General features: G+C 57.1%; 1 protein-coding gene across 1 annotated transcript; it reads left to right on the forward strand.

Moving 5' to 3' along the window:
- The first annotated feature begins 3,810 nt into the window (after nucleotides 1-3,810).
- Nucleotides 3,811-23,337, forward strand: Nkd2 (naked cuticle homolog 2). The gene is made up of 9 exons (XM_004625266.2): nucleotides 3,811-3,995; nucleotides 4,088-4,185; nucleotides 17,935-17,995; nucleotides 18,660-18,787; nucleotides 19,135-19,233; nucleotides 19,822-19,966; nucleotides 20,513-20,597; nucleotides 21,104-21,231; nucleotides 21,928-23,337. Exons 1-9 carry the CDS (start codon nucleotides 3,884-3,886, stop codon nucleotides 22,509-22,511), a joined length of 1,440 nt encoding a protein of 479 aa, XP_004625323.1. The 5' UTR covers nucleotides 3,811-3,883; the 3' UTR covers nucleotides 22,512-23,337.
- Nucleotides 23,338-23,373: the final 36 nt, after the last annotated feature.

A 23,373-nucleotide genomic window follows, 5' to 3' on the forward strand; every position in this document is an offset into this window, starting at 1 on the left:
TGTATATGTATAGATAGATAGACAGACAGACAGACAGACAGACAGACACACACACACACACACACACACACACACACACACAGGGCTGGAAAGGAGGAGCAGACACGTCCAGGTCATGGTGGAGACAGCAGGCTCCTGGGGACTAGGAAGCCAGTACAAGGTACCTCCAGCTGTCCCTGAGTCCTGCCCAGCACTGTGGTCCTCTGACTCAGCCGCACACCTTCCATGTCCCTACCACACATCGCATTGTGCCCTCAACCAGGAGGAGCTACTCAGTCCTAGCATGGACAGCACTTGGGCCTTTGTGTGGTCCTCATGGATGGGAGCTCCCCTCACAGTCACTATTGACAGCAAGGTGACAGCACAGCGGACACCATGTCCTTTTCACCCTAGGCAGCCTGGACTCTGCTCAAGGCAGCATCCTGCAGGGAAGACCATGAATTAGGGTTCAAGAAGAGGGTATGGAGTGAGCTCAGGGCTGCTCTGAGAGGCCAGGGTAAGGGCCCCACTGGAATGATCGCTGGGCTGCGCTGTGGGCTGTGGGCTGCATCTGGAGGATCCAGGTGGATCCCCAGATGGGTGAGGATGGTGAAAGTGAGTGGCTCCAGCCTGGTGGTCTCCACCAATATGGGGGACTCTGTGGCTCTGAATTCTGCAGTTCCTCCCTGGTCACCAGCATGGAGGGACTGAATCAGCTCTCCTGGTATGGCCTGGGATCCTCTGATGATGACAACCAGTTGCATGGTCATCCTGGGAAGCTGGTGGCCCCCATGAGAGAGCTTAGAGGTCCTTTCTTTCCTTCTTGGGGTGGACAGGGTGGCCTCTGTTGACCCACATGCATGCCGGGGTCCTAGGACTTGGGGAGGGGCAGGTGAGGACACACAGCACAGTAAGGGCTGGCTGGAGGCAAGGGCAGCTGACCTGGGGGACAGACCTGCATCAAAGCAGCAACAGTGTCAGGGGAAGGGCAGGGAGGAGAGGGTGCTAGCTCGCTCTAGGCGCTCCTCTGAGCGCTGGCCCTTGGGTCTGCTGTTCAGGCCGAAGAAGCTTCTGCACACTTCCTCTGTCTCATCCCACAGCCAGCAGCTCTGTGTGGAAGTTGGAAGGCAGTGGACATAGTGCTGGATACCATGGACCTCCTCCATGGGATGCTGAGCAGGTTGGTGATAGTTGTAGCTTGGGGGCCAAGAAGAGTCTCAGGGCAGCAAGAACCGGGGAGGGCTCTTAGGACAGAGGACAGGCAAGGACTGCTCTGTGGACAGGTCTGCCCAGAGTCAGAGCTGTGACCTTCTGTGTTACAACACAGCCCCAAGAGGAGGGAGGAATGCTCACAGGAGCCACCCCGAAGCCTTGTGTACCAAGCTCAATGCCCACTGTTCTGGCCCTAATGCCCGGTCAGGCCCGCCTGTCTCAGACGCCTGCTCTCACCAGCCCTGGATTGGCAACCCTCCCTTACAGCCGGGCGACCTTGAAGCTGCTGCCTCTAAATGGTGCAGGCTACAGGCTGCAGGCAGATTCCAGACTTGTGTCAGCTTTACAGCCTGTCTATGGGACATGCAGTTATTTCACTCTCTGTGAGCATGCCCTCTTGCCTGGGCCTGCCTGGCTACACGATGATCCTCAGTGGCAGGCAATGTGCCCACTGGGAGTGAAGGGAGACCTTAGGGCCTAGGCCCCCAGTGGGAGAGGACACAAGGAGCCTGTCCCATGATCAGAACCAAAGCAACAACTCTCTGGCATTCCCGTCCCCCTCAGGAAGGAGGCTGGCCACCACCTGAGCAAGACCTCAGAGGGCAGGGACGCAGCCTTCTAGGAGACAGCAAGGGCAGGCTGATGGCCAGGTCCACTCCCCATACCACTCGCTATGTTGGGCTTCATTTTGAAACTATATACACAGGGGTCCAGAAAGTGGCCATCAAAGTTATGGATTTTGTACTACGTGTGTGTGTGTGAGTGTGTGTGTGAGTGTGTGTGTGTGTGTGTGTGTGCGTGTGCTGCTGTGCATGTGTATACCCATGTGTATGCACGCATGGGAGTGCAACTGTTGGATGCCACTGTATGACCTCTGAGTGTCTCACAGACCAGCTTGTCATCATTGACCCTGGGCCACCTACAAGGGCTCTTGACCTCTACAGGGGCTGATGGCAGCAACTGCCGGAGATTGGCTAGTTGAAAGGGACGGTTCAGACGAGACATCCGCAGGACTCAGCTGGCCAGGAGCGCTACCACAGTGTGCGATGGGGCAGAGGGGCGGAGACAATCCAGGCAGCTGAGGACTGCATGGATGTGCTTGGAGGTGGCCCATCCGAGGGAGGTGGGAACAGGGAAGCAGAAGGAATCTGGCTGATCCAGAGGAGGGCTGGCAGGGACAGAGTGAGCAGTGAAGGACCTCAGACATCAGTTAAACAGCCACATCCAGGGCTGTGAGCTAGCAGTGGCCAATGGTGGGGATTCCTACACACTGTAAAACAGCAGGATCTAGAGAAAAATGATGTTTTCCCAGAAAGCCACAACAGGGCACTGTTAGTAAGAATAAGTTCTGTATGCAAGTGTCATCAAGGGACTAGCTACATATGGGAGTAAGAGGTGTGGGTGACAGAAGGTCTCAGAGGAAACTTCTTCTCTGGAGAGCAGCTTCAAGGTTGCCCGGCTGTAAGGGAGGGTTGCCAAGCCAGGGCTGGTGAGAGCAGGCGTCTGAGACAGGCGGGCCTGACCGGGCATTAGGGCCAGAACAGTGGGCATTGAGCTTGGTACACAAGGCTTCGGGGTGGCTCCTGTGAGCATTCCTCCCTCCTCTTGGGGCTGTGTTGTAACACAGAAGGTCACAGCTCTGACTCTGGGCAGACCTGTCCACAGAGCAGTCCTTGCCTCTCCTCTGCCCTAAGAGCCCTCCCCCGTTCTTGCTGCCCTGAGACTCTTCTTGGCCCCCAAGCTACAACCATCACCAACCTGCTCAGCATCCCATGGAGGAGGTCCATGGTACCCAGCACTATGTCCACTGCCTTCCAACTTCCACACAGAGCTGCTGGCTGTGGGATGAGGCAGAGGGAGTGTGCAGGAAGCTTTCTCAGCCTGCACAGCAGACCCATGGGCCAGTGCTCAGAGGAGCTGCTGGAGTGAGCTGGACCCAGGAGGAGAAAGGAGAGGAGTGTCTGGAAGGAAAGAGGGAAGTGAGCAAGGGCGAGTGACACCCAACAAGCAGAGGTCTACCCAGTGGGTACAGAGGGGGCTGAGGGACCTGCTCCTGAGAGGGAGCAGAATCAAAGAGCTTGGCCAGGCTGGTGAGGAGAGCTGGTGCCTCCTGTCCAGCCCTAGTCCAGCGAAGTCAAAGGTGGTCGTGGTAGCCAGCAGCACCTCATCTGTGGTGGGCAGAGGGCTAAGGCAAGACCTTCTGGAGGGGTGCAGTCTCCAGGCCAGCCCAGGGTGGATTCTGGTTCTACCTGCAGAACTCTTGTCCCCCTTTTCATCTCCAAGTCCCTGGGGGCGTCCTGTCCTCTGTCCCGTTGCCTGCCCCCAAGAAAGGCAGGTTGGTCTTGGAAAGAAGAACCCCAGCCCCTCTAGCTTTGGGATCTCCGGGCGTCCGGGGGACGGTGGATGCGGATCCCCAAGAGCCAGGACTTTGGTGCAGGGTCCCTATACACACTGATGGCTTAGTCTTTGCGCCCCCAGCGCCCCACCTGCGCAACCGTCCCGGGCGGAGCCTTGTGCCACGGGCAGCGGCCGCGGGAGGCGCTGCGGAGGCCACGGTTAAAGCCCGGCGCGGGCGCGAGCACTCAGAAGGAGCCAGGTCGCCGCTGTCGCCGTCGCCCAGCCCCGCCGGCCCTGTGCGCCCCGCCGCGGACCCCGACCCCAGCCCCGATCCCTACCCATCGCCGGCCAGCGGATGGGGACCCAGCAGTCCAAGCGCGGCGCTCCCCGGGCCGGTCCCCCCTCTGCCCCCACGCGTCCCCGGGCCCCCGCGCGCACCGCGAGCCGTCGGAGAGAGAGCCCCGAAGGTGAGCGCTGGGTTACCCCGCCTGTTGGCTGGGGGTGGGAGGGGCGGCCGGGGCTCACTGCGTCCCCCACATCGGCCCGCGTTTCCCGCCAGGCGACAGCTTCGCGGTGCCCGCGTTCTCCGTCGGCCGCAGGGGCGCGGAGGAGGCGGAGCGGAGGAGCGGCGCAGAGCACCGTGCACGGGATAAGCAGGTAGGCGACAGGGACCTACAGTGGACGCGGCATGAGGGTGCGTCTGGGCTGAGATAGCTTCATTGCAGGCAAAGGCCAAGGGAGGGGGCCTTCGGGTAGAGATGTGGGGTGGTGAGCGTCCTGGAGCCAGGCTGGGATGGGGTAGTGAGGTTGGAGAAGTGGGTTATGGGAGAAGCCAGGTTGTTCCAGACTGGGACTCCCAGCGCCTGAGCCTTAGTAGCCAGGTGGAATTGGAGGGTCCTTGTTCATCAGGGATGGCCCTGTCTTCTGTGGTGATTTCAGACCTGCAAGGGGTCTCGACTCTGGAAAGTTCAGGCCACACAGACCACAGCTGCTGCCCAGGGTTGAAGGGTCTTTTTTCTGCCTCGGTGTCCCAAAGGATGGACTGGGAAGCTCTGGGTCTCGGACCAGAGCTGTCTTGGCCTGGAGGCCCTGAGGCATCTTGGCAAAGCAGTCAGTTGCTTACATGCCAGCGCCGCAGTGAATGTTAAGTTTTCACTGGTGTTAGGGACAGTGGGCCTTGCCAGGAGTCTGAGAGCCCCTCACCTACTGTTGGCTCTGCGGTTCCACGTCCTGCGTGAGCACCACGCCAGGCTCTGAGGAGTCTGAGTCCTCCTTGAGAGAACGTTCTGCTCCTTGTGGGTGGAAAGTCCTGGATGCGTGTGGGAATGCTGCAGCTCCATCCCAAGCCAGGAATCCCAGAGCTCAGAGATGAACGCAGCTGTGTTGGCTTTGTGCTTCCGGGGGTCTAAGGCTGTGTCTGTGAAAGTGGGAGAAGCACGCGGGTCTCTGCCGGGCACTTTGAGGACATGGGCTGTGGAGCCAGGAGAGCCCCAGCCCTGTCTTAGCTGCATCATGCCTGCTTATGGGCACACTGGTGGCCAGCTTGCTGGCTCTTGGGGCTGGCCCCTCAGGCTGCCATTGCTCAGATGGGACACTGAGCTGTGTTCTCATGGTGACGGGCTTGAGCACCCTGTCTCCTAACTGTTCAGCTTCAGGACCTCACCCCGAGAAAGCCTGAGAGCAGAGGGTGGTGACAGAGCTGATGCCACTCCAAGTGGACTCGAGTGTGGGACATGGGCTCACAGACTGCATGTGCGGGAGCTTTTTTTTTTTGAGTGGTGAGGTCTGGCTTGCATTACTTTCAATTCTTCCCTGATTTCATGAAGCTAATGTCCTCTGTCAAATGGAAAGAACCAAGACTGAGGCATATGTGACATACCTCAGCTGTGAGATGATCATGTTGCTGTCCCACACTGTCCTCCTGAGCTGCTGTCTGGGAGGCCTGGCCAGCCCCTCCCCACCCCAGCCTTGAGACAACCAGTGACTGCAGCCCTCTCCCAGCCGTGTCCTCGCTGCCAGGTGGCCCACTCACTGGCAGCTCTTGCCTCAGGTCCCGTGGCTGCCTAGTGGGGGAACAGCAGGTGTTGGGCCTTCCCTTCCATCTCCTGCCTTCACCATCTCCAGGCGGCATCCTGGACTCCGGCATCATCTGTGTCCTGGTGGAAGACCCTGCACCTTGCAGAAGTCACTGTGTTTCACGTAGTGTGTGTGGACACCATTCTGCCTGGGGAATCATGGCAGTTACCTTGTGCATGGTCAGGGCACATGCAAGCTGGTCTTACCTGCCCACCCCTTGCTCCAGAACTGACCACATGTATCTGTGGGCCCCTGAGTTCCTTGACCATAAGCGTCCCAGGCCGGGTCCCCTCCTTGCCGTGTGTGGTCCTGGTGGGGCCATGGAGTGGCCTCCCTTGGTACCTTTGAGGCTCATCATTGATGGCTGTGAAGGGAACAAAAGGGACTGGTGACATGGGAGGCAGCTGAAGTTGTGGGTAGCTGAAGTCATCAGCAGCCCCTCCCCCGCCCCAGCCTTGAGACAACCAGTGGCTCCAAGTGGTGCTGGGCAACAGCTTTCCTAAACACTGGCTGTCCGTAGAGGGGTAGTAGTGGTCCTCTCACAGTGTAGCTCAAGTTGCTGGGCTGCCTTTAGTTTCCCTACCACCCCTGCAGCAGGTGGGAAAGGTTCTGAGGACAGTGACTGTCACCATCTGGGTTTTGCTGTGAGTGAAATACAGGGGTGGCATCTTAGCATGGTCTCTGGGGACCCACCTGTAAGACAGGACTGCTACATCCACAGTAAGTGGACATAGTAGGTGACATGGCCCCTGGGGGTCCTCTGACTACCCTGTCCTAGGCCAACCACAGTGCAGAGATGGCCTGGTCTACCACGTCCACGTGTAAGTGCCATGGTGCAGGAGGACCGGTGACCAGTCTGTGGACCAGCAGGCATTCCTTGTCTGCCTTTGCCTGGCTTCTGGATTCTGAGGCTTAGTCTCACTGTGCTTGGACACTTACTTTGGTGACGGTTCTGGGTCTCCTTCCCTACAGTGCAACTGGGCATACACTGTGCTTGCCCTCTACCTCCCCTGAAGGCTTTACAGCCTCTGACCAGGTTTAGGGACCTCTTGGCTTCCTGTGGTTGTCCCTAGGAAGTCCCTTGGTGCCCGTCACAGCCAGCACAGGTGTGGTGTGGAGGCTCAGGGACAGTATGTGCCCAGAGCAGGAGATGGGGGTGCTATAGCTGCACCTTGGCTGCCAAGCATATCAGGGTCCCAGAAGGGGCGGCATTGCCTGGGACTCCCCAGCCAAGTGTCCAGGGTAGCCAGCGGCCTCAGAAGGCATCTTCTCATACCTCCTTCCACTTTGCACCCTTTATGCCTGGCCTTGGGGGTGTGCTCTGGCCCTTTGAGGCCCTCATGGATGTGCCTGGGATCCAGGACACAAACGCTAGGCTGGGGCCTGGGGACCCCTAGAGTTTGGCATCCTCCTCCTCACTCTCCTACAGAGGTCCTGGAGGCCCAGATTGGCCTGTGACAGTGGAGCAGTCTCCACAGGCCCAGGCCTGGTCAATGGCATCTGTGACAGCTGGGGATGAGCATGGAGCACCTGCCCTGCCAGATGCCATCAGGCCTTAGGGCCGCCATGTCAGGGCTCTGATATGCAGACCTGTGGGGCCACACCTGGTAGCCTGGCCATGGCAGGCCAACAGGGGCAGGAGGTGGTTTCCAAGAGGCACAGTGAGCGTCTGCTGCTGGGGACAGAACAGGCTTGCAGAGTGTGCATGACATTCACCCTCTGCATCTGTAAGGCAAGTTCTGGGGGATCACCACGCCAAGGTGGGGACTCTGGGGGCCTGGGATGCCCCAGAGACTACCTGGAGCTAGGATGCGAGGACAGAGCCAGGGCTGCTGGAGTCCTAGGCCAGCTTCCTCCAGCCACTGCCCGCTTGTTCCTGCTTGAGCTGGAATTTGAGCTTCTGGTGGTGAAAGAAGAAGGGTGACTTTGCTGGTCCTCAGCTGCGGCAGGAGCCAGGTGCTTCTCCACAGAATTCACACCCTTCCTCTGCTTCCTTGTCGCTTTGTCACTGGGTGATTCTGAGGATTTGGTTCTTGCTTTGCTGAGTGAAGACCTATGGTTTCCTTTCTTTGAAGCGCTTGCTCCTCACCCTTTGGCCATGGGCTCAGCAACTGTCTGGCTAGATGTGCGGTGCCACGGCGTGGGCCCAAGTACAGTGACCAACTGAGAGCCAGCCCAGTCACTCCCACTGGCCAGCAGCCCTGTGTGACCTGGGCCCTCAGAGGGGTGCTGGTGTCCAAGGCCAGCTGCGAGTGTGGAGACCTCATCCAAGTTACTCACTTCTATGAGGGACATGTGAGGTTGAGGCCCACGAGACCCCGAGCTGTGTACCGTCCAGGCTGTGACCCAGGATTGCTGCGCTGGGAGGCCATGTTGCCAGAAGCTAGGGTCACAGCCAAGTCACAGCTGGCTCCTTGTGCCCCTCCTTACAGAAGGAGCCCCGCTGGCTGCCCTCTCACTGGACAGAGGGAGCAGGTCTGGCTGACCGGCATGATTTGCCCCTGGAACGTGCCATTGTCCAACAATTCCACAGTGTGAGCCCGGCAGGCCCTACTATCCTTCCTGCTCTCAGATGGACACCCCTGTCAGAAATCTCCAGGCTGGCAAGGACAGACCTGTGTCACCCAGCAAGTCATCGGGAGGTGGACAGGCCATGGTTCTTGCACAGCTGGGGGGTCGTGGCTGAGGGTCATAGGGACACCTGTTCTCGGGGCAGCCACCTCACCTAGGCTCTGTTACCCTTTCTGGAGTGGCCTTGATGGGTGCTGCTGTGCACCCAGGGCAAGGCAGAAGTTCAAGGCGATGCCATGTGTCCACAGAGAGGACCTCTGTGCAGCCAGCACACTGTTGCTCCTTTTGGCCCTGGAGACCAGATGGGGGAGGGTGCACATGCCCCAGGCTGGGGTCCCCACCTCTGCTTGTAGATCGGTGGCTGGTGCTAGCCACCTTTCCTGTGAACTCTAGAGGGGAAGATTTATTTTCTTTTGTTCTGGAGAATCTTCTGAGGAAATGGTAACTAGTTTTGAGCTCTGAAGTCAGAAGCCGAAAGGCATGTCATATTTTAACACAGAAATTCAAGCGGAGGTGGTTTAAACATGACCATCAAGTGTCCTGGCAGGCCTGGGTGTAAAGTGTGGCTGTGGGGAGAGCATCTTGTGCCATGGCAGCCACCGTTTCCCAGGACCATGGGCCTCACCACCATCTGTCCGGGGCTCCCACTGTGGTTGTGAGCCCTGGTCCCAGCAGCAGGGACGTGAAACCTGGCTTGGATCTTTTTAGCTCCTTGAAATGAAAGTCTTACTTCATCTTCATGGGGGAGAGGCTGCCCAAAGCTGTGGAAGCAGCCCGTCCAGTGTGGGGACTCCGACCCTCCCTCCCTCCCTCCCTCTGGGTCAGGGCACAGATGGCAGGGCTCTGCTCCTGCCCTGCAGTACCATTTGCTTCTTGAGGGCCGATGCTCACCCAGGATGGGGCGTGGCCCCTGCTCTGTCTGCTTAACCCTACAGCTGGCTGTGCCCTGGGGACAGAGGGTCGGCCCCCAGCTAAGCATGCCCTGTTTCCCCTAGGAGCCCCAGTGGTCCCTCACAGCAACAGCAGGAGGCCACCGTCAAGGGCCCCTTAGAAAGCAGGAACCCAAGCAGGGCAAGGTCATGCTGGGTGGAGACCTGGTGCAGGGTTCCTGCAGGCGGGTCCCAGAGCCCATGTCCAGCAGGAGTCAACTCACCTGCCTACACCTCAGTGGCACCCAAGCGGGGAACTCCATGCTGGGTCCCCATGGGAAAGGCTAGCTGGACTGCTGCAGTTGATGTGGGTGTTATACCCTTGGGGGGCATGGGCTTGTGGGAAAGTGGCTGTCGGGATCCCCTGGGGACCATGGGCCTATGATAGGACAGGCAGCCAAAGGTGGAGATGTAAGCAGGACACCATGGCAAGAGCGAGCGCTGAGTGGGAGGAGCCATGACCATCCTGTGCTCCTTCCCGGAGCCTTTCTGGCCTCTCTGTGACACTGGGCAGGTAGGGAGGACCCTGCCATGCACTGGGGATGCTGAACCCCCTCCCACTTGTAAGTCCCTCTTTTTTACACACAGAAATTTGTTAAATGATGTAGGCTTTCTTGCTGACAACACTTGTTTGGGCTCTGTGACTGCACGTTGTGAAATGTCCCCAAGGCCAAGCTGCATTTCATTGGTGACAACTCTAGTCAGGCTGGTAGTGGCTGGATGTGGCTGGCAGTGGCTGGATGTGGCTGGCAGGCATCTTCAGGTGACAGTGACACTGAAGGGCAGGGGAGTCTGTGTCGGCTTCTGTGTCTGTATCCCACCAGAGTGCACTCAGCCTCCTGACTACAAGGATGGGAAGTCACCTCGGGTCTGCTTGCTCGTCCAGGGGCTTGGGCATGGTGCAGGATGGAGGCCATGCCTGCCTGTCGTGGAAGAGCTGTGGCTGGGTGCAGTGGACTCTGCATCTCAGTGTTGTCCATGGGCTCTTGGCCCTGGCTTCCAAGTCGTGCACCAGAGGATGGAGGCCAGGCCAGTGCACTGAGCTCCTCCAGCCACCCCAGCCCTAGTGACTAGAGCAGTGGGTCCTCGGCTTCATGTCCATTACTGTGGTTCCCTGCCACTGTCTTTACTGCCTCTGTGGTTGGACCAAGCCCAGGGGTGCAGCTGAGCTTCCCACACTGAAGTCCACCCTGCAACTCCCTGTGTGGGCCTGAGACAAGATCTTTTGTTACTTAACAGGGATGAGCATGTGGGCCTCCTCGGGACACTTTGTCCTTCCCACAGGGGTCTGGGCAACTTTCCGGGGAAGGCCTGGGTTGGTCCCTGTTCCTTTAGGCCCCTCTGCCAGACCAAAAGCCCATGCGGCTTCCCTTTGATCTCTGCAGCCGCAGGCCAGCGGCAGCACAGCCCAGCGGAGAGGTTCTTACTGCAGCGTGCAGGCGGTGTTTCCACACAGCTCCGTAGAGGGTGTTTAAAAAACAAGAAAAAAACCTTTACTGCTTTTTCTGAGTCGCTCCATCCCTGGGGCCCTGGCTATAATCAAACCCAAGCTCCTGGCCTTCCAGTCTCCTCTCTGGTAAGTATGTTGGCATGGTGTGCAAGCACACAGTGCCTGCTCAATTAAAGGGAAAGAGTGCTAAGAGTTCAGTAGAGCTCTTTTCCAGCTTTGGAATTAATCTTCTTTGAAATCGGAAACATGAGGCGCTCACAGGAACAAAAGAAAACAAAGATGCCAGGCAGCTTCCCTGTGACAGGGTCCAAATCCAGGGCCTGAGTCTGGTCTGCATGTGAGGCCAGTGGGATTTGGGATGCTGAGGGTAAAGTTCCAGAATCTAGGGACCCCCGTTTTACTTTGTCACTTTGTACTCACTGAGATCGGGATACAAAGAGCAACACAGAGCGGGGGGCATCCCTCTGGTCTCCTCTTCCTGGGAATCCTGGGGTGGGAGAATATGCCTTATCGCATGGTGCCTTATCATGCCAAGTGTGAAACTAAGCTTTAGGATTCTAGATGAAAGCAGGACATGGTCCACACAGCTCCTGGCCACCCCGTCCTGTGGGCAGAGTTGTGCATGTCTGTGCATGTGAACCACCTGTAGCGTGTGCATGGCATGTGCAAACACATGCACGCCTCATGCACATGTCAATGTGAATATGTGAGGCTGCACTTACGACAGTGGTGTGTTTCGACAACTGTTCTGGGGACATCCCTGTCTGCCTGCTACCCCTGGCTCAGTGTGGACACCTAGGAGGGTGTCTACACCCTCTGGGTTAGCATGCTCCCAGAGCTCCTCCACCCTCCTGCTGCAGGTAACTTGGGTGGAGTGGGTCACCCAGTCCCCCACCGACCGCTTGCTACCCGAGGTCCTCCCTCCTGTGTTGCATGTCTCACACGGAGGTCCCCCATGACTCTAGTTCCCTTTCTGCTGGCACAGAGTGCTGTGGTGCCCTGATGGCATTGTGCCTAGAAAATCCCAATGTCCCCTGTGTACATGTGATTGGTCATCTGTACGTTGTGTCAGGGGGTTCAGGGTCTAGCGCGTTTCTGGCAAGTGGCTCTGTGGCGCCTGTCACATCTTTCCTTATTGAGCAATGGAAAAGGGCAGAATTTGTACTTATCCCAGGATGATGGGACAGACGTGTTGGAAACTCATGGTCTGGCCTGGGAGCCTGTGGGTGTTTTAGGAGCCCCTCACCCTAGCTTCTCTATGTGCAGATGTTGAAGTTGTCTCCACAAACTCATCAGATGATCTTAGCCTGGAGCACTGTGGGCAGAAATGATCAGGCCTTTAGTTCTATGGCCTGGCCTTGTGCTGGCTGCCCTCCCTTGGTCCCTCCCTGGATGATTGGCTTGGGAGTGAGGCTTGGGACACATGTGGAGCAGCCCCCACTGCACATGTGGTGGAGTCATTGAACCCATAAAACTCCACTGTCCCATCTGAAACCATTTAGTGGAGGAAAATGAGAACTGAACTCCAACGCCCCGAGGCAGTTCCAGACACGGCTGAGGACCTGTTGTTGGAGCCAGGCTGCTGGAGGTGGGGCCTCACCCTTTTAGGGCCATGCCACCTCCCCAAAACTGTGACATCAGGAGCTGCCCACATGCAAATACACTGGGAGGGGGGCTCTGTGTCCACCATCCCCAGCAGCTGCCACAGCATCTCCAGTCCCCTGCACAGCTCCTTCTGTCCCTGACCCTTGCTGTCCTCACCCTGGGGACCCTCTCCAGCACCCTTAGTCTTTCTGCTTTTCCCAGGGGCTCAGATTCTTCCATGGGTGATGACCCCAGTCTGCCTAAGGGATGCCCGTGAAATTCATATCCAAGACGTGGCAGGCTACTCACAGCCCCTCAGGTGACCAGGGTTTTTGGTGGCCTGTGTGTGGCATTGCCCTGGATCCCTGCTGGGTTCTGGTCTGCAGTGTCCTCAACTGGTAGCAGAACATGTTTGAGGGTGCTGGGCTGCACCACTCAGCCCCACCCAGCCCCATCCACTCACAGGCCCCATTGACTATGTCCTGCCCAAACCTCTCTGACCTGCAGGGCTGTTTAGTCCTCATGCTGACTGGAATTGTCTGCCCCCCTTATGGGTTCCTCTGACCCGGAAGTGACAGGACTGGCACTAGCTAAGCTGTGCCTAGGGGTCAGAGGTGTCCTGCTGGCTCCTACCAAGGCTACCAGTTGCTTCTGGAGAGTTCGTGGCTAGTGAGGTAGTGTGCCTATGGTGGTCTGTTGAAGCCTGGAGGTGACAGTGACTGTCTAGCACTGAACAACTAGGTAAGGGCTCTGCCTGGATAGTTGCACCTGTTCAGGGCCACAGTGGCCCAGGCGCCCACCCCTCTGCTTTGTTGGACATTGCAACCATAGGCCCTGCTCACATTCTGGATATTGTCACCAGTGGCTCTGCCCTGGCCTCAACCATTCCTGTTCCCATGCCTCCCCCGCTCCCTGCCTCCTACATCCTGCATCTGCCTCATCTCTCTCTATGTCCTCCCTTGGAACTTCATCCGTGTGAGCCCCTCCTCCTGTCCTCTCACCCCCAATGCTGGAGGAGATGGAGCTTGCCCAGATCCTCTGGGTCCCATAAAACCTTGACTTTATGATCTGCAGGCCGTTGCTTCTGGGTCATGGGCTGGGCTGTGGTTGTCTGTAATGCCTTCCCTGAGAAGCGGGCCTTGGATGGTGTAGTAGAGGGTGTCCTCATGTGGTCCCCATGCCTACCCACTTGCCCTGGTCAGACTTGGATCCTGCTCACAGGAACACGAGCTGGGCCTTCTCACAGGGACTTAGGTAAGCAGGTATCATGGATGCGGTGCCCATTCTCTGGACAGAGTTGACATTGTTGTCATTCACCCTGAGTGTGCTCCATTCATCCGTAGAGGTGGACACTATGCCCTTCTAGCAAAGGTGCTCAAACATCCCACCATGTGCTCTTGAGGAGGAGGCCAATGTAGCCCGGGCTCCATGGATGACCACTGTCCCTGCAGGGCCACAGCATGCACCTTGGCGCGTGGGACCCTGGTCCTCCAGGGTGGGTGCAGAGCACTGATGCTTAGAACCCTTGCACAGCCTTAGAGGATCCTGACCTGCTGTTGGGGTCCCTGTCCCTTCCATGCATGCCAGAGTCAGGCACTGCGCCCTTGGCCTGGCCCCTGCTGAGGTGCAGGTGGAGGTGGTGTCTCCCAGCCTCACTGAGTGCAAGCACACTAGGAGTCTCGGGCTACTGTTATCTCTTAGTTATTGCACACTGATCAGGCCCACAGTCTCCCAAATGAAGGCCAAGTAAGAGACAAATGGAATGATTTCAGGACTCTAGGAGGATCAAAATCCTCTCACAGAATTGGAGATTCGTACCAAGATAAGACCAAGATCTTCTCTGGGTGGCCCAGTCAGTATTTATTTAATTTTTAGAGAAAGGGAAGGGATTACTCTAGAAGGGTGGAACTGCTCAAGGACTTCTGCAAGTAAGGTACTATGTTAATTCAGGAGAGCTGTGTTAACTCCAGGAAGGGCTCCAACCTGGAGTGAGACGCCTGAGGCTACAGTCTATTTAGTTGATGTTGTAGCCTCATGTCCTTGGCTGTGGCCTTGTCTTATGCTTTGAGGCTCCACGGCTTTACCTGCCATTACAGACCTCAGTAGGGACCAGTGACTCACAGAGGTTCACTTACTCTAAGTCCACTGTTCATCTCCAGGCAAGGGGCTCAGGCCTTGGACAGACTCACAAGTAAACATGGAAAGCCAACTGATTAATTCAAGTCCTGCTCAGATCTGCTTTGTAGTGTTCTCCATCATAGGAGCAGGGCTGGCCTCAGGCCCCACAGGACTGGCCCTTGGCTGCTGGTCCTTCCAGGGAAGCAGGGGCCAAGATACCACAGGATAACCCCCAGCCACTGCCACGGCCACCCATGGGCAGATGTGGGAAGCATCTTGTGGGCCATGGCCTGGGATGTTCCAGATCAGCCAGGATGGTGAGCATCGGTGGCTGGCCCCTGTGTTGTAAGGAGGGGCCCAGCATGGAGGGAGGCCATAGGGGTCTCATTGGGCTGTTCCTGGAAGGAGGCTGGTGACCACACAGGGAAGGCCATATTACTCCTACCTGGAAGCTGCACTACAGGGACTTGGCTGCCTGGGAATTTGCTGGGTGGGGCAGCACATGGATGTCACTGAATGCACCTACACCTCTGTTACTGAAGCTATACAAATTAGAGGGCACTTCTCTGTATACAGGATGGGCCAGCATAAATCACTGCCACAGAACTCAGGGTTGCTGCCCCACAATGGCCATTTTCCCTCTTTCATCCTGTCTCATAGTTGGTAGTTTGGCTTTGTGCTTAGGAACCTGCAACTCCAGGTGTGTGTTGGGAAGGTCCTTTACTGTGGCCTTTGCCATGCACAGGGAGCCACTGCTAGTCGGGGGAGGGGGGAGGGTGTTGCAGAACTTGGGGTGGTTAGCAGGGTCTGGGATGGCAATAGCAATCGGATAACAGTCCATTTTAGAAGCCTTAGTCAGATATAGAAAGCCTGGCCAGGTGCAGAAACCCTTGTTGGTTATAGAAACACTGGTGGTTACAACAGTACTGATTGATTATCATTGACTTGATTGCTTATTGTAGTCATAGTTGGTTATTGTAGCTGTGGTCATTTAGCATAACCCTGGTCGGTTACAGCAGCTCTGGTTGGTTGCTGTAGCCCCAGTTGCTTATAGCAGCAACCCGGTCTTATGGCAGCATTGGCTGGTTATATTAGCCCTGGGTGGTGATCATAGCAGTGATTTCTTTTTTTTTTTTTTTAGTGTTAGGAGTTTTTTTTTTTTTTTTTTCAAAGTTTTATTGATAAACAGATAGCAATGAGACAGTTTCAAATCCAATCGAAAGTACAGTTTCAACAAATAATACACTGCATATATTCTTCTTAGTGGTTAATTGCTGTACAAGATGCGGACTTGTGATCCTATTTACAAACACCATTAGAAAAAATCATTCTATTCATTAAGAGAATGCAACTATATATCTATCCCAACCACTTTGAATACACAGATACAAAATGGACATTCATCGGTATACCCCATTTTTTTTAAGTTCCGTTATTGAATATTATAGGTGTGTGAACTCAGCAAAATATTCTAAAAGAGGCCAGTAGCCCATAATAGCATTGGGTCTTCTGTTTAACTGGCAATGTCAGAAATTATTGACCTGAGTCCCCCACAGCTCAACATAACAGCATGGCTTTACTTCCTCTATTTCGTCTTCATACTTTTCTACTGGATGGATAAGACCAAGGTAAAGCAGGACCTGTGCAACAAGAGTTGTAGATTTTTGGTCTGAGAAGGTCAGTGAAATGTCCTCAGGATTTATCCTGAGATCCTGTACCTCAGATTGTAGAACCTTTGTCAGTGCAGCCATGTGGATGAGTCACGGCCATTGCAGTGATTTCTTAGTGGGCCTGTAACCTAGGTCAGTGGTGCAGTGCCTGCCTGGTGAGACTGAGGTTCTGAGTTCAATTCCTGGCATCCCCCCAAAAAAACTGCAACTACAAGCAGTGGTTGTCTTGAGTCATACAGGGTCCGACTTGGGCTGAGCCCCAGGGGGCCGTGAAGAAGGAACCATGTGAACCAGGTCATAGGCCTGTCTCAGAGAAAGCCCCAGGATGGGCGCTGAGGGGCAGCTGCTGCACTGGGTCCCTTGCCCTTCTGAACAGCAGTTGGTGGTGACTTGGGCCCACGTCAACGTTCTGTCCTGAGATAATCATCTTGACACCAGCAATGCTGACATAGTGCACAGCTCTGGAGGCACCGGGCCATCGTCAGTCAACCTCATGGCACTAGGCCTGGGCAGCACAGCATGGTGGGACATGGGACAGAACCACTGTCCTCTAGCCAGGAAGCACAAGAGGAGGTACAGCACATCAAGGGGACTTATAGCACCTCTTCTAGTAGCTCAGTCACCTCCCAGCAGCAGCAGCAGTTGGGAAAGGGCACCGGGGGATGCCCCAGATTCAAGTTGATGCTTAGCCTGGCATCTATTGCCTTTGTTTCCCTGGGCAATGGTTTCTCCATGGGTGGAAACCTGGTGTGGGACCCCAGCGCCAGCACCCAAGGTCCTTTCAAGCTCCAAGCCTCTGATTCCTGATGGAAGCTCTCGACTGGCTTCACAGGATATGTATTTTTAATTTATTTTTTATTTTTTGATACAGGGTTTCACCACACAGTTTGGACTTACAGTGTTTCTCCTGTCTGAACCTCCCATAGTACTGGGATTACAAGCGTGTGACACCACACTCGGTTCAGGGGCTGGCATGACTTGCCCAGGGTTCCAGGGCCAGGACAGCATGCAATACCAGGGATCAAACGCCGAACCTTGCACTTGCCAGACAGTCACTTAGACCTCAGAGTTATCTCCCCAGTCCTTCACAGGATATTTTGATTTTGCAAAAACCTTTAACCAAAAGTCAGGATTTTAGCAGTTACTGGGCTTCGTCTTGATATGTCCACCTGGGTTAGAGCCCGTCCTATGCCTTGAGAAGGACAGTGCAGCATGCAGTGTGGATGAAGAAGGGCCTCTTGGGGCTGGAGCAGATCTTGAGGGTTGCGTGTGTTCCCTCACCTGGGAAACTGCCCCTGGAGCACCTGCTGTCCTGACCACCCCACGTGCAGGTGGAGGCCTAAAGAGAGGAATTCCTGGGGTGCATTTCCTGGCAGCGCCATGGACGCCAGCAATCAGGGCCAGCAATCAGGGGCATCGTGCCCCTCAGGCTCTTGCTCACAGGGTCTCCCTCAAGGCAGGCATTTCCTTGCTCCAGGCTCTGTCCATTCCAGAGCTGGTGGGCCCACCATTGCCTCAAGAACAGGCCTAGGGCTCCACTCCACAGCTGCCCCCACACTTCCTGTTTCTTCCTCCATGTCCTGTTTGTCTGTCACTCTTGGTGGGAACCATGGGAGCTCGTTCTGCGCATCTTCCTGGGCAATGCATTGCGCAAGTGTAGTTGAAGTCCTTCCCACCTTTCCATAACTGGTCTGGAGAGCTGCTCCTGGTGGCTGGCAGCCTGGTGCCTCAGCCCAGAGGTGGTGTCCCTTCAGTGGTTCCAGAGACACTGCCTTGGGTCCTGGGCACCTCAGAACAGATTTAGTGAGGGCTGTGTGGGCTGCTGGGAGCAGGGGGCGGGGAGCCCTGCAGGCAGCGCAGCAGGAGCCTGATCCTGCAGCAGCTGTATGCGTTCTGTGTGAGGCTGGGGCTGAGGTTTTTGTCCCAGAGAGGAGGTTCCCTGATGTCTGCAGAAACATGCATGTCTGCCCAGCTGAGCCTGGTCACTCGCTGCCCTGTCTTCCTGCAGGAGCTGCCTGGCGAGGATCCTAAGGAGGGGCCTTTCCGGGAAGACCAGGGCCCCCTAGAAGGTGAGTTTGGCCCACCCCCTGCTGCTCCCGACCCTTCAGATGTCACTGTACTCTGCAAGGACATTCTCTCACAGCACACACAGACACACCCACATACTGGGCTGCACACGAGACACAAGCTGGACTTGGCCATCCGAGACGCAGAGGTCAAGCCATGTCCCCAGTGCTGGCTTATGTCATAGCTTAGGGACGCCTGTCAGCTGGCTGTGTGGACCAGCACAGGGGCTGAGATTGTGTGCTGCAGGACTGGTGATCCGTCAGGCCCCGGTCGCTATGTGTGTGGTCTTTGATGCATTCAGTCCCCAAGCAGAGTGACAGGTCATCCCAGGACTCCAGGAAAGCAGGGCTATGCAGATGGGAGGGGCTGAAGGCTCTGAGACCCCAACCCCAGCCTGTTTACAGTGTCAAGCACCCTTGCCCTGAGAAGCTAGGCTGCTTTCTGGAAGCTGCTGTGAAGGCTACAGGGCTGAGAGGCTGGGGTAGGCTGCAGATGCCCTGGCTGGGGGTTCCCTGACTGCCCTGGTCCACAGCAGTGGCTCTCTGCTCGGGTCATTGGGAAAGGTCAGTGACTTAGTGTGGATGGTAGCAGTCACTCCCTCACATCCCCACCACCCCACGCCACCCCCCGGACTGGCCCGTCATTCACCCCTGTTTGTCCCCACAGTGGCTCTGCCGCCTAAGAAAGCTGAAGTTCATGAGGGCCCAGGACAGCTCCTCAATGTGGATGATGGCGAGAAGGCAGCAGCCCGCGAGGGCCCCAGAGGAGGGCCCAGGAGGCGCCTGAACATTGATGTAGGTCTTGGCCCCTATCCCACATGGCCCTGGATTTCAGCTCAGCTCTCTAGAACTGGGGAGCCTGGAAGTTGTGTGGCCTAATTCTCATTCTAGGTGACACCACTGGGCACTGGTGTGGGTGGAGACAGCATCTTGGTAGGGAGGGTGGAGCTAGGTGAGGGTGGATCTGGAGGTTCCAGGCCACACCTGGGGTGCCCTACGGACTGGAAGCTGGGACGACTTCAGCCCTGTTCAAAGGAGCTGCTCCAGGAAGGTGTCCCAGGTGGTGAGTCCCTGAGCCATGGTGTGTGCAGATCTCTGGGCCATGGGGAGACTCCTGGTCTGTATTCCTACTGCGCCTGCAGGCCCTTCAGTGCGATGTCTCTGTGGAGGAGGACAACCCCCGCCAGGAGTGGACGTTCACGCTCTATGACTTCGACAACAGTGGGATGGTCGCTAGGGAGGTAACACACCAAGCACCCTTGGAGAGTGGGTTCAGGGTATCTCCAGGTCTGGAAGAACCCAGCTGACCTAGAGGACAGGTGGGCAGAATATGATGCCACATCCCCAATAGAAGGACAGACTGAGCCCCACTGAAGGAGAGAGGGGAGGGCCAGGGCAGGAAGGAGGCACAGGAGAGGGGACGCACTGTGTGTCCTTGAGGGCTGGCATCTGCATGCCTATGACCCAGCACCCTCACAGGCAGTCTGAGTCCCGAGGGCCCCCTGCTCAGCCAGGCCCTGTGTCCAGGACAGCCAAAGGCGTCTGAAAGGAAGCAGGCAGTGGGACATGGACACTAACATGCAAAACGGGCACACCTAGTGAAAGAGAATCTGGCCATTGTCTGGCCACTTAGTCCTCTGGACATCGGCCCTGTGAAACATGAACTGAGGACAGCAGGGTACACGTCCTTAGGATGACCTCGGCCAGGATGAGGCCTTCCTGGCACGCCTGTGTGTCCACCTAAGGCGCAAGATGAATGGAGCCTGAGGTGCCTAGGGTGGCTGGGGCAGGGGGCAGTGTTCCCTCTGAGGTCTGCTGTGTCATCCCAGGACATGTCCAGCCTGATGCACACCATCTATGAGGTTGTCGATGCCTCGATGAACCACTCTTCAGGCAGCAGCAAGACCCTCCGTGTAAAGCTGACTGTCAGCCCTGAGCCTGCAGGCACGAGGAAGGAGTGTCCTGCCAACCAGGGTGAGGGCCCTAGGCGAGGGCTGCGGCTGCTCGGGTGCTTCTGTCCCATGAGTGCTCCCAGGGCAGCCCTCCCTTGAACCCACCGGGCACACCCCACTCCTCTCCCGCACTGTCCCATAGCTCTGAGTGTTGCACCCCACCAGGGGTCATGCTTAACTTCATCCAGCCCTTCCTGTGTAGAAACCTATCTCTGGTTACACAGTGGGGCTGGCCTGGTAGAGCTCAGCACAGTCTGCTTAGTGAGCAGATGGACGGGTGTGTAAAGGATTGCATAAGAGTGACGACTGCATGAGTGAATAGGTGGATGGATGGATGGATGGATGGATGGATGGATGGATGGATGGACAGATGGGTGGATGGATGGGCAGAAGTTTGGATAAGCAGGTAGACAGGAAATGAGAGCAGCACAGCTGAGTGCATAACTGTGGATGGGTGGCTAAGCTTAGGGCTGCCCGAATTTCTGAAGGCAGCAAAGGGCCAAGGAAGGGCGGAGTAAGTGAATGGGCAAGCACTGAATGAATGTGTGTGTACTCCGTCCCCTTTCAGACCAGGAGCCCACTCGCAGCAGGACGGAGAATGAGCCTGCCGAGGATCCCCGGGGGGCTGACAAGAGGCTGTCTGCCCACATCAGGTGAACGGGGTGCAGGTACCAGGTGGGCTGTGTCTTGCATGCCCTGGATCCTTGCAGGCTGACCCACTGGGATAGACATCAGCATTGGGAGCTGGGAGCTGCCTGCCATGGGGCACAGGTCCCCAGCCAACTGAGTACCCAGGTCTTCTGAGATGGGAAGGCTCTGACAGTCCGTGGTGATCTGCCCAGGACCCTCAGCCTGGGGGTGTTCTGGATCCCTGGAGCTCTAGCCACTGGCCCAGATGACGAAGCAGTGGCCACTTTGGCCCCAGAGGGAGCTGGACGGCATCCCAGGGCTCTCTGAGACCTGTGGCTGGTGTACAGGATGCCGGATAGTCCTCTGTGCCTGGCTGCGGGCCTTGCCCGTGGTGTGTGTTCAGAGACTTTCTTCCTTCTGCTGGCGGGGATGGGTGCTGGGCAGAGCAGTCTGGGGCCCTCTGCATGGCCATCGGGTCAGTGAGGCCCTGGCCCAGGTGGGTGATCAGGCCCCTTGTCTGCTCGCACAGGAGGCCCAGTGGCGATCCCCGCCCCTGCCCCGTCCGGGGTCCCTACTGCGTGGATGAGAACACTGAGCGCAGGAACCACTACCTGGATCTCGCCGGAATTGAAAACTATACCTCCAAGTTTGGTCCTGGTAGGTCCAGCCTACATCCCCACCTTGGTTCTGTCCCCACGGGTGCAGAGCCAGGAGTGACCCCTGCCCAGGCACAACTTCCTCCTGCTTGGGGACCTGTGTCTCACCCTCCCACAATGGCTGGCATCTAGAAAGCCAGAGGTCACATCTGAGTAGGAATCCCTGCAGCAGGTGATGTTTACGGACAGAGGACAAGGTCACTATAGAGGGCAGGACGCCAGCAGTGTGGACACCAGTGGGCCTGCCCACCATGTTCCCTGCAGACTGCAGTCCTTGGTGGCCTACGGGAGAGTCCTGAGCCAGGGTTGGTCAGAATGCCTGTCAACTGCCCAGTGTCCTCACAGGCTGGACCTCATGATAGTGTAGACACTACCTGGCCACTTACAGAGCACCTGACCAAGATCACGTGGCTGAGGCTGATCTGGCTAGGTCTTTATCACCAAGCCATTCCAGAGCCTGGGGTGTGGGGAGTGTTCTGGGCCTCCCCTGGGGCATTTGCGAAGGGGATGCAGCTGTGTGTCCTAGAGTCCTGCACAGGCTGGCTGTGCCAGAGAAGTCCACTCATGGGACCCAGGCTGGGGGTGGCAGAGCCAGGCGTGTGTAGGCTGAAGTCTCTCCCTGTCACACTTGGCTCCTGTGGGAGGACACAGACTCCCTGTCCTAGCCTCAGCCAGGCTCACACCCACTCCATTGCAGGGTCACCACCTGAGCAGGCCCAGCAGGAGTACCCCAGCAGGGCTGTGCACCCCCAGAGCCGCTCCCGCTCCCAGGAGCCTGACTCCCACGCTGTGCACCACCGCCGCTCTCAGGTGCTGGCTGACCACGCCACACTGGCCACCGAGCCCACTGCCCGTGGTCTGGATGTGCAGCCCCGGCTGAAGGGGCCAGAGAAGCCACTCCTCAGGTCCCCTAAGGGTCCTGGGAAGCCACCTGGGGCGCCAGGCATCGGAAAGGCTGGCAGATCCCCCAGCTACTACCTGCCAGCCGCCACATCCCCACAGACCACCCTGGATGGTGGCCACCACCTGGCCCAACCTCCAGCACCATCCCTGCCACTGCCCCATGGTCACAGGCGGCCTCGGCAGAAGGGCAGGGAGGCCCACTCACCACTCAAAGGTGTACACAGCCAGCCTGCCACAGTGGAGCATGAGGCGGTGCGGGATCTGCCACCCACGCTGGGCACTGAGAGCTACTCAGTGCCCATGGTCCAGCGGCATGAACACCACCACCACCATGAACACCACCACCACCACCATCACCACCACTTCCACCCATCCTAGTACCCGCCACCCCTGGCAGGGACACCACACGCTCAGCCCAGGCTACACTCCCTCAGTGGATGTGGAACAGGAGCCTCTGCCTACTGGGAGCAGGTGTCCCCTGACCCAACACCTAGTTCAGGCACCAGGGGAACAGCACTGAGACAGCACGAGGATGGCCCCGTGAGCAAGGCCTTCCTCCTCCACACTGCGTGGCAGGAGCACTCAACACCTCTGGGACAGTGCCCGGTGGAAACACGTGTGGAAACCCGCTCTGTACCTCCATGTGGTCTGCAGAGTGTGGTAGGGAGTCCATTCTCACTTCCCCTCGAGGACTATAGCCTCCTCCAGTGGCACTAGGTCTGGGCAGAGAGCCAAAGCCTCCTGTACTTATTCTTTATGAAGTTGGGGTGTGGGGAGGCTTCTTGGGTGCCATGTCTCCTAAGTCCTCGTGTGCTTGGCTCTGAGCACAACCTATGAAGTGGCAAAATGGCAGGTGCAGAATTGGCAGAGTGGGGAGGCAGCAGGTCCCTAGTGCGTCTCTGCACCTTGGGGCACAGGGCAGGGGTGTATGCAGGTTGTGGTCAGTCAGCAGACACTGGGGGTGGGGGTGTTCCTGCTTGGCTCCTCCAGGCAAAGGGCCCAGACTCAGGTCACTCGTGTGTGGCCAGAGGCCCCTCCCAGGTGTTCCCTTCCATGAGGGCTGGCAGTACAAGAGCCCAGCAGCGCATGGCCCAGTGGGTCGCATAGAGGCAGGAAGTGGCTGGCGGAGCATGCCCTGGCAATTGTTTCCTTTCACATAGTCTTCAAACATTGAGCAAACTGATGGCCATGTGGGCGCTGAAGTGTTTTTGCAGGCATAATAAAGACGCTGCATTTGGTA

This window comes from Octodon degus, unplaced genomic scaffold, assembly GCF_000260255.1.
Source record: "Octodon degus isolate 3935 unplaced genomic scaffold, OctDeg1.0 scaffold00008, whole genome shotgun sequence".
In the NCBI taxonomy this organism is placed as follows: Eukaryota; Metazoa; Chordata; class Mammalia; order Rodentia; family Octodontidae; genus Octodon; species Octodon degus.

Excerpts from the sequence above, each read along its gene's own strand:
- Nkd2 (XM_004625266.2), top strand. The coding sequence starts at position 3,884 with ATGGGGACCCAGCAGTCCAAGCGCGGCGCTCCCCGGGCCGGTCCCCCC. Across the intron at positions 4,186-17,934 it reads ACCGTGCACGGGATAAGCAG|GAGCTGCCTGGCGAGGATCC; the intron begins GTAGGCGACAGG and ends GTCTTCCTGCAG. Across the intron at positions 20,598-21,103 it reads AGGCTGTCTGCCCACATCAG|GAGGCCCAGTGGCGATCCCC; the intron begins GTGAACGGGGTG and ends CTGCTCGCACAG.